Raw genomic sequence first — 10,011 nt, forward strand, 5'->3', positions numbered from 1 at the left:
ATCAGTGATCCAGGAGACAGTGGACCCACCAACACCCATCAGCCGCAGCTTCTCACGCAGTAATGGAGGCTGGATAGTGTTGAAGGCACTGGAGAAATCAAAGAATATGATTCTTGCTGTGCCACCACCACCATCCAGGTGTGACAAAGCTCGCTGCAGCAGATAGATGACAGCATCATCCACCCCCAGACACGGCCGATAGGGATGTGAGGGCAACTGGACGAGGAGGAATTGAAACAAATACAGCCTACCATGGGATGTGAAGCAACCAGATGGCACAAATAGCATGGTGTCTTGAGGCAACTGTGACCCTTTTTCTGCATCAACCTGATTGTGAGGTAGAAGATGACGACCTTGTGGGAGGTGATACGACACTGCCTGGGCTCCCAGACCCAGCACCTTTTGTCTCTGAGGAGAATTCAGCTTCAGGCAGATGACAGCATTCTGGTCTGGTCCCAAGGAGATCAGGTCTACCAGTGCCCAAAGCTAATTCACTGTAGAGCTTTAACCACAATGTCTCTAATAATAACATCAACTGAATATCCTATAAATCTTTAATTCCAGATGTTCTATGTAATATTTAGTGGTTATAACATTTGTTTTTTGTGTAAGTGGCTTTCTGACATCATCATCATGCATACTCTGGTTTTAAATCATGTTTGATATAATAGTCATCCAGAAATACAAAATGTGATATTCATTAAAAATACAATAAAGCAAAGTCAACCTCCTCTTAACTTCTAATAACATCATGTCAGAATCAAAAGAGGAAAATTTATTGATGTTAAAAACCAGGCAGGTACAAGCACAGTGTGTCTGAGCAACCACATATCCAAATATCCACAATAACAATGACCATATACATAATTAAGTCAAGACAGAAGACTACAGGAGTGATGAGAAGATGAAGATAATCGGTGAGGTAACACTTGTAAATCATTTCATCATTTTTTGCAGCACATGTTTCTCTGCTATAGCACAGATCACACTGGACATTAGTGAGTGTTCTGTCATGTCACCAAGACTTCCAAATATTAGGATGTACTTTGTTCACAAAATTAAATCATTCAGTCTGTCCCACTAATGAAAACCTCCATTTCCATCAAACACTTCTAAATATAATAATTATTTTCAATATATCACCTCTTCATCAGAAATAAATCGAATCTATGGAAATGGGTATACTGTACAAGCAACATATAAATATGGCCTTAGTTCAATATTAAGTCAAATCTTTGTAAAGCTAGAAAGAACCTGGAAAATGTCAAGAGCCACATCTCTCCAGCACTAATATGGATTATTTCATTTCATTTTTCTAAACACTGTAGCACAACTGATTAAGCAATGCTTCACTTGCGAGCTTAACGTTCTGGAAACACACAAAGAGGCTGCTCATTTAACCACCGGAGGGAACCGACTTCAACAAAATCTGAAATAGGTGTAAAATTTTCTCCCTGTCGTCAAAATATTTACTTAATGTGCTGAAAAGTAAATTTATGATGCAAGCTGCATTGCTATTTTTGATTAAGGGTACTCTGGAGTGTTTTTGTAAACAAATAAACATTTACTTTCACTTTTCACACCAAAGCTCACTGTGGGTATTTTTGAGGTTAAAAAAACAAACAAAAAAAAAAAAACAAAAAAAAACATACTGAATATATTTCCCTGCTCATAAAACATTGAGTAATTTAAATTGTGCAGTGTTCCCTAGCTTGCAGCCTTCCTCCTTTACTTTATTGGTGTATCGGTATTGGTATACGGTGTATTGCTACATTTTATTGTATGATACTGCTGCTTTCGATAAGTAGAACAACTTATCAAACCTGGTGACACGAGTATCGTGTTGCTCCTGTGTGCAAAATACAAACAAAAGGTAGACTCACTCATGAAAGATTGCTCCATAGAATTATTAGTGGTCAAAATCTCCACAGGATGCCTTTCAGTCCTCAAAACAATCAAGCATTTCAATTACACCACTCTTGGAAATCCTGAGATGCTTTCACAAGTCTGATTATACTTTAGCTACAGATAGAACTACAATTATTTTTTAAAAGCAGCTTCCCCTGTGCTGAGTCAAAAATGCAACAGTTGCAGATAAAGTTAAGCTAAATTAGCATAGTTCTTCGCAGTATGACAATAAAGGTTTTACTGTAATTGTTCAGGGTAGCCTAGATTTTCTACCCATAATGCAGCTGTGAGTGCTTGTGATTGTCTGAGCCTGAAAGAAATAAATGTCCTCTAGGTCTGCTTGTCAATTAATATCAATGGCCAAGTAAGAAACATTGCTCAATCTTAAGTTTTATAAATATGGCAGAAGCCAGAGCTCCTCTCAGTGTCCCCGTGGTGCTTTGTTTTCAGCAGAAAACAGCTATGGTGCTGTGTCAAGGGCATTTTTATGAGTAGCAGCCATACCTCAGAGTGTTCACACATAAATAGTAAGAGGAGAAATTTCACAGTTGGGAGTGTCACTTCAGTCCAAGGTTGAAATGAGAGTGGTGTGTCAGGTGTAACATCACAATCTCAAACTTACAAACAGGCACATTTTCACAAATATTAAAATAACAGCACTCGCACACATGCGCGCACGCACGCACACGCGCACACGCACGCACACACACACACACACACACACGCTCCTACTCTCTTTTTCAGGCATTTATCCAACTGGTTCCTTTGCTGAAACTCTTGGTAGTGCTTGTTCTTTCTAAGTTCCTCACCTTTCTTTTCTTCTTGAACAAGGCTTTCAGTGAAAAAAATTCTCATTATGCCCTCATATTCCTTACATTTTTTTCAGGATTTGAGGCCCATTTTAGCCATAAGCTGTTCATAGACAGTCCAAGCCATAGCAGCCATCAGAGTGCGTCTAAGCGACCTAGGAACAGCACCACGAAAAAAGCCACCCATGCCGTGCTCCTGAGGGAGAGGGGAGAGCAGAAGAGTAGCATATGCAATGTTATTACCTTTCAATGACAGCACTGCTTCTTACTGAAAATGATGTGGACATGCACAGAGGCAAAAAATTTGCCTTATGTAATTAAATGAGCACACACCATGTAGATGTAGCGAATAGCATCTGCTGTGCTCCAGTGGGATGGACTGATTTGAATGTGGGTCTTAACCACATCTGCAGGTTGTGTGACCAGTGATGCCATGACACCTGCCACCACTCCACAGCTGAAGTTCACCAACGGGGCAGAGGCCGAAGAAGTCACCTCTGAGACAGGAAAAACCAAGTATTAGGAGAAAGTATACTGAAAGTGTACAGTTTGGTTTTCAAGACATACTTTTAACTACTTGAGACTGCATAAACATTTCTGATTAAGAATATCTAATATTACAGTTTATATTAAAATAGTGGCCAAGACTCAACAGGACATCATATCTTTGGCTCGCCTGCTTCATGTGCCAATATATATAACTTGCTGATGCAGTACAGCTCTCACCTTGAGGCAGTGCCCTCTTGGCCTGGCTGTAGAACATGACATAGATGCCAGAGAACGGAGCGTCTCGGAGCAGCGTGGCAGGCAGCCCTGAAAACAAAGCCCTGATTCCCTCTGTCTCGTACATGCTCCTCAGAGCTCCAGCCACACTCACATAGCTGTAATAGCCACTCTGAAACAAAATATAAGTATCTTCAATGACTATGGAAAACTATGGAAAAGGTTTATTTGCACTGTGGCTATTATCACATTGGGATTGCACAATGTCCTCGTGGGCACCAGATCCACCCTTTCTAAAACCAGCACCTTCTCCATTCAAATTGACAACAATACTGTCCTCCCCTCCCCCCAAGTTAAAAGCCTGGGTGTCATCCTAGACGGTACTCTCTCCTTCACTCAGCATATCAATACCACTACCCGGTCGGCCTACTCCCATCTCCGTAACATAAACCGCATCCGTTCCTCACTCACCACCGATAGCACGGCAATACTCATTAACGCCTTTGTCACCTCTCGTTTGGATTACTGTAACTCACTCCTCACTGGTCTACCTCTCAAATCACTTCGCAAACTTCAACTTGTCCAGAACTCTGCTGCCCGAATCATCACCAGAACTCCATCCTCACATCATATCACCCCTGTCCTTAAACAACTTCACTGGCTCCCTGTGTCCTTCCGTATAAACTATAAAATCCTCCTTCTCACCTACAAAGCCCTCCACTCTATTGCCCCACCATACATCACTGAACTACTTCATATCTATTCTCCGCCTCGTCCTCTCCGCTCCTCCAGTTCCACTCTCCTCTGCACCCCTACAGCGCGCCTGGCCACCATGGGCGCTAGATCCTTCAGCCACACTGCGCCCCGCCTTTGGAACATTCTCCCTCATCGCATCCGGTCGTCTCCGGACTTATCAACTTTTAAATCATCACTCAAAACATATCTGTTCCGTATAGCGTTTTCCACCTAACTCTCTTAACTTCTCAAAGCAGCCCGTGATGTCCTACCACCCTCTGCCTATTTCATATTGTCTCATACTGTTTCATATTTGTTGTTCTGTCATCTGGGTTTCTGTATTTCAATTTACTTTTACTGTACTTCGCCCACTTCCTAGATAATCCACGCTTTTGCCTTTACATTCTCTCCCGCCGTTTATGTATTCTTGTTACTGTTGTTTTAATGCACTCTATGTATATCATGCTGTATGCTTCCTTTTCTATCTGTAAGGTGACCTTGAGACTTTGAAAGGCGCCATGAAATAAAATGTATTATTATTATTATTATTAAAAACACCCAGATGAATGCTGTTTTTCTACAATGTAGGTCACCAGCTTTAAATTACACATTATGGAAAAATTATTTATGGAAACTATGTGCAATGGTCTTTCACAGGACAAAGGATCTCATGGATACTTCAAAGGTCATATTAAGCCATTTTTAATATTATCAGTGAACAGGCCTGCAAAAAGTAGCTTCCTTTTTCCTGGCTTAGGTATTAAGTCAGTAAGTTTAGAAAATTGGTCTACTAAAGTTCTATTATTCAAGGACAAAATCTCAAGAGACAGAAGTGATTCATAAACAATTACAAATATATTTTCAAAATGGACAAATCGTCTTTGTACCACTGACTACAAGCAGCAAGTGCTGTAATCTGCCCTATTAAAAAATTAATAATTGCAAAATTACTGAACTAGTAGTACCATGTTGAGGTCCTCAAATCATACAATATATCTCTCAGTATGTAAAGAAACAGTCCTTCACCTCAAAACGGGTCTTGATGACAGTGAAGGGCAGCATGCAGACACCAGCCACAGCTCTGGCACCTGCTCCGAGCAGAACAGCCTCTCCAGCGTTGGGTGCCCGTTCCAGAAAGAAATGCTGCTTCAGCGAGTAGAAGGTGCTAAAGTAGATGCCCACCCCAGGAATGCAGCGCACAAATGACTGCCAGACAGACATAAACATGTTTAACACTTCTTTCATTCAGCTTTTTGCTCATTGTGAATAAAGGTGTAATATGACATTTACCATTCTACAATCATGCTACAGTGTTTTATTGATGTACTGTGTCATGCTTAGTTTACTCCTTCAAGCCCTAGAAATGTTTTGTCTAGTCTATGTGAAGAGTTACAGTCACTGTACCAAATGGCTGCTGTTTTGTACATTCTGCATTCTGACAGGACCATGGCGATTTGATATTTAATAAAAGGAGATTTAAACTTACTGAATATAAGTCTCATTCTTTGAGAAAATGCTAGAGATCAACCGCTCTCAAGGACTAACAAAATACTTTACAAATAACAGAATTTATAACTACAGAGGCAGTAAATGTTGAAAACAACAAGAACTCACTGGTGAAACTCCCTTCCACAGACTGAAGAAATTCTCTGTCCTAATAACATTGACGAAAACACCAAACATCCCCACCTTCGGTGAACTGCAAGATGAAGTTTAAGAACGGTTAGTAACACATCAAAGGTGCAAACCCGTGAAAACATACAAACTTAAAGACATACAAAAATACACAATCATTAAAGACAAAAAACACTGTTTGGAAATTGGTGCTTAAGCATTTCCTCCACCTGTGGAATGTTGTTTAAAATAAGTATCTAGTCTTAGCTGTTTCCTGTTCCTTTCTTTAGTGGAAGTAATTGCAGCCTAGCACCCTGACAGCATGATTACATGGTGCTGGTGTGACTAATTGCCCTATATGGGTCATAATAAAATATTCACTGCCTACAGTTTTTGTCTTGCCTTGCTGTGTGTGTGCTTGTAGCTTGGTCATACATAACAAATGTATGTGCTGGGGGTGTTTGTGAATCAAAGAAATTGAATAAGGATACTTATAGGTCAAATGTGGAAAATATGTTTGGGTGCAAAACCCCACACATACAATATTTGTCTGTGTGTTATGTGTGCACACACCCTGGCTGAGCATTGTTTTGGAGTGTCTGCAGGCGTGTCTTGACCAGATCCAAAGGCTGGAAGAGCAGCGTAGAGCAGGTGCCACTGAGAGAGCCACACATAAAGGCTTTGAGAGCTGGGTGAGCCTGAGGAAGATGAGAGACAGAGAGACAGAGAGACAGAGAGAGAGAGAGAGAGAGAGAGAGAGATGAGGGAGGGGGACAGAGGGATAGAAAGGAAGACAGGAAGGGGGAATGGCAAAGAGAGGACATGAGCATGAGAAGTGATAGGGGAAATAAATGGCAGACAGAGATGCACACAGAGTGGACAGTGAAAGAAGGAGATTGGAAGGGAACGTAGAAAAACATTAATTACAGAGGAGAGAGAGAAAACCCACAGACAGGGAAAAATCAAAATATAAAGGATTAGTCACAGGGTAAAAGCATTGTAAATGCTCCAACCAACATCTTTCATGCCGTTGGTCACCTCCTGTTGAATGCCAGGGAAACATTATCGAAACAAATATCTTCATCATAAATCCTACTCCAACAGAAATGTGCCCCAAAATGATAACAATCAGTTATCACAATATGATTAGAAATATGTTGTGTGATGTTTCCATTAAGGAAAACAAAACAAGCAGAGGCCAGATTCTCAATACCAATGGATATGTGCAGAGACAGTTCACATACACAGGGGTTGTTGGGTAGAATTATACTGAGACTCAACATCATATGTGTTTAAATGCTCCACAGAAAAACAGGGAGTGAGGACACGAGACACAGACATGGACAGAGACAGACAAAGAATAAATTTAATTGGATCTGACTGTTACATGGAAAAAATGTCAACGGGGAACAAATGCTTCTCTTATGGCTATAACAATAATCAAAATTAAATCAACAATAAACATGAAATAAGCATCTGAATCACAAATAGCATGTCTTGTACACACACACTATTCAGTGCATACAATATGTAGCTTCTACATACACATGCCACTTCAACATACACATAATGCACAAACATACAGTCCTACCTTGCCCAGGGTGCTTGGGGCTTGGCTCTGAGAATCCTGCTTTTCCTGCATTTTTCCCTCTTTAACCTTTTCTCTGTGAAATTGCGGTTATAAATTGTATATTACAAAATAAACCATCTCTTGCGCAAACCTCTCTCTTCATCCACAATAGCTTTCTCCTGCTTCTAGCCTCCCCCTCCCCACACCCCCAGTTTTGCAGCCAAAGCAGAAGCTTAAACCAGCCTGCGTTTTTCTATGGACTTCTATCTTTATCGTTCAGACACACTCACACATCTGTATTTTAGTCTTGCCCCTGTGCAAATGACACTGCTAAACCACATCTTTGTCAAACAGCATGAGTCATGAAGTGGCTGCATGTGTAAGTGTGTGTGCGTGCATTCGGGGTGCTTTAAATGTGGGTCACTGAAAATGTATGTAGTAGGAGTCAATTTGCACAAGTTATTAAGCAGCCATCTATAATCTGCTTGCAATTATATATCTCTCAGGGGCAAAGACGTAGCACAGTTTATTCACAAAGATGACAAGTTAACAATCTAATCCAAATTCCACAATCAAACTTTGAGCTGTGGTGATTTTACACACTGAATTTCATCAATCAGGAAGCTTCTGCTTTAATTTTGATGATTTCATACACCTTTCCCAAGCAGCAGGATTCCTATGAATTTCAAAATAAATTGTGTGGCTCTCTGATTACCATGAGCAGGATATTACTCTCTAATGTTTAAGGACAAACAGAGTCAAGAATGATGCATTGATGGCATTCAGTGTTGTGATTAGGAGGGTAAGACAACACAAATGTCTAGATCTGCCATACTGCTTATACTGTGGTAGCAACTCTGGGTGTATTCGATTATCAGAGGCAATGATGAAAATCAATGTGCAGGGCTTAGCTTCTTAACCTGTCAGGTCATTGATCAACTGGAATACTCTGAAACACACAGTGCCATTACCCATACACACACATTTCTTAAGCTGACATGTGATTCAGAATCACTCATCATTAATCAGCAGCTCGGAGCTTGGTTGCACAGTCACATAGTTAGAGCTAGTTAGGTTAAAGGTGTTTTACAACAGACAAACAGTATTACAGCTCCTTGTTTTAAACCCACTGATACTTTATTTTATTTCTGTGGTAAATTACATGCTGATGAGACATGGCAGATTCAGTTCAATGTGTGTATGACAGCAGCCAGCATGGACACTCACCGCTGCTAACTCCATCTTGGACCTGGACGCTGAGCCCGATGAGTCCAGATTCTCTCCTGCTGCTGCCGCCGTTGTTTTGAGTCTGGCTAATGTCAGTAAACGTGACTAAAAGACAGAAAATCAGATTGGAGCCGTGAGTCCCGTTTCACAACAATAAGGTGTCTGACGCAGACACCGGAAGCATTGAGCTAGGTTAGCTAACGCTAGCTGTCGGTGTGGTTGAGTCAAACGACTGTCAGTGGTGTTTATTTTAACCAGGCACTGGTCAAAAAAAACACTGACAGTAGGTGGACTTTAGGCTCTGCCATAAACCTGACACTTAACTATAACTTTGAGCCTGTTTTGGAAAATAACTTGTAACGTTAACATAACAGTTGGCACAGACTAGTTAGCGTGCTAGCTGTCAGCCTCTCTTACCTGACTTTGAAGTCCGTTAGGTGCTGACTGAGGAGGTGCTCAGCCCTGCAGGCTCCGGGACCACCATGTTCTGGGTTTTACTGTGACACTGGGCTTCAGTTTCTTAGGTTAGGTTATGAAGGTGACCCGTCTGAGCCGCCTGTCAGGCGGAACACACAACTTTCCGGAGAACCTAGTTAACTAGCTAGCTAGCTGTGACATTAACGTTAGAGGCAGCGCACAGCAGAAAGCTTATTTACCTTTAGACTGGTTTCCTTCTACATTATGATGTAACACAAACATTATCCTGACGAAGTTTCAGTCCACAAAGTTGTTTTTTCCCCGTGAGAAACCTGAACCCACAGCGATGAGGTTCATACAACACGGACTAGCTAACATCGGCAGAACTGGCTGCGACCGTTAGCGTCTACACCCGATAATAATCAATAACTTGAAAATGATTATTAAACTGGCTGTTTGGGCAGTAGAGAAAGTTGAGGTCCATATGCGACATCTGGGCTAAAAGGCACCGACGTATGTAGCTATAAGACAAGAGGTTTATATTCTGTCAACTTAGTGAATTTTCTATCCAACTGTTCACTGTAGTCGGTGCATTTCTAACAGTGGCCTCATGGTGTCGCTGTTGTCCCTCAGGACCCGTTTGACTAATTTATTAAAAATGTATTATATTGATTTTTTTTTTAACGAAGTAAACGCATCCTATTAATAAACAAACAAAATTTAATTAAAATAAAAAACAATAGGTTTATTTAATGTTTTTTATTTTAATTAAATTTTAATGAAGTTTTTTATTTCTTAATTTTGAACTAAAGAAAAATAATTGATGCATGTGCAAATGTTTATGTATGAGAGCTGTAAGACTGGTGAGGTGTGCTGTAGGGGTGACAGAGGAGTTCAAGGTGGAGGTGGGACTGCACCAAGGGTCGGCTTTGAGCCCCTTCTTGTTTGCTGTGGTGATGGACGGACTGACAGATGAGGTTAGACAGGAATCTCTGTGGACCATGATGT

General features: G+C 40.9%; 1 protein-coding gene across 2 annotated transcripts; it reads right to left on the minus strand.

Moving 5' to 3' along the window:
* Positions 1-2,058: 2,058 nt before the first annotated feature.
* Positions 2,059-9,034, minus strand: LOC113127898 (mitochondrial glycine transporter B-like). 2 transcript variants are annotated; one of them, XM_026302798.1, is made up of 9 exons: positions 9,004-9,034; positions 8,587-8,691; positions 7,381-7,453; positions 6,363-6,487; positions 5,790-5,874; positions 5,202-5,381; positions 3,444-3,612; positions 3,051-3,214; positions 2,059-2,913 (listed from the first exon to the last, which is right to left on the minus strand). In XM_026302798.1, the coding sequence occupies exons 3-9, from the start codon at positions 7,429-7,431 to the stop codon at positions 2,791-2,793; spliced, it is 897 nt and encodes a 298-aa protein (XP_026158583.1). In that variant the 5' UTR covers positions 7,432-7,453; positions 8,587-8,691; positions 9,004-9,034; the 3' UTR covers positions 2,059-2,790. The 2 variants fall into 2 exon arrangements, with proteins under 2 accessions (XP_026158583.1, XP_026158584.1); XM_026302799.1 differs by lacking the exon at positions 7,381-7,453 and having other exon boundaries at positions 9,004-9,022.
* Positions 9,035-10,011: the final 977 nt, after the last annotated feature.

This window comes from Mastacembelus armatus, chromosome 1 (assembly GCF_900324485.2).
Source record: "Mastacembelus armatus chromosome 1, fMasArm1.2, whole genome shotgun sequence".
Taxonomy (NCBI): domain Eukaryota; kingdom Metazoa; phylum Chordata; class Actinopteri; order Synbranchiformes; family Mastacembelidae; genus Mastacembelus; species Mastacembelus armatus.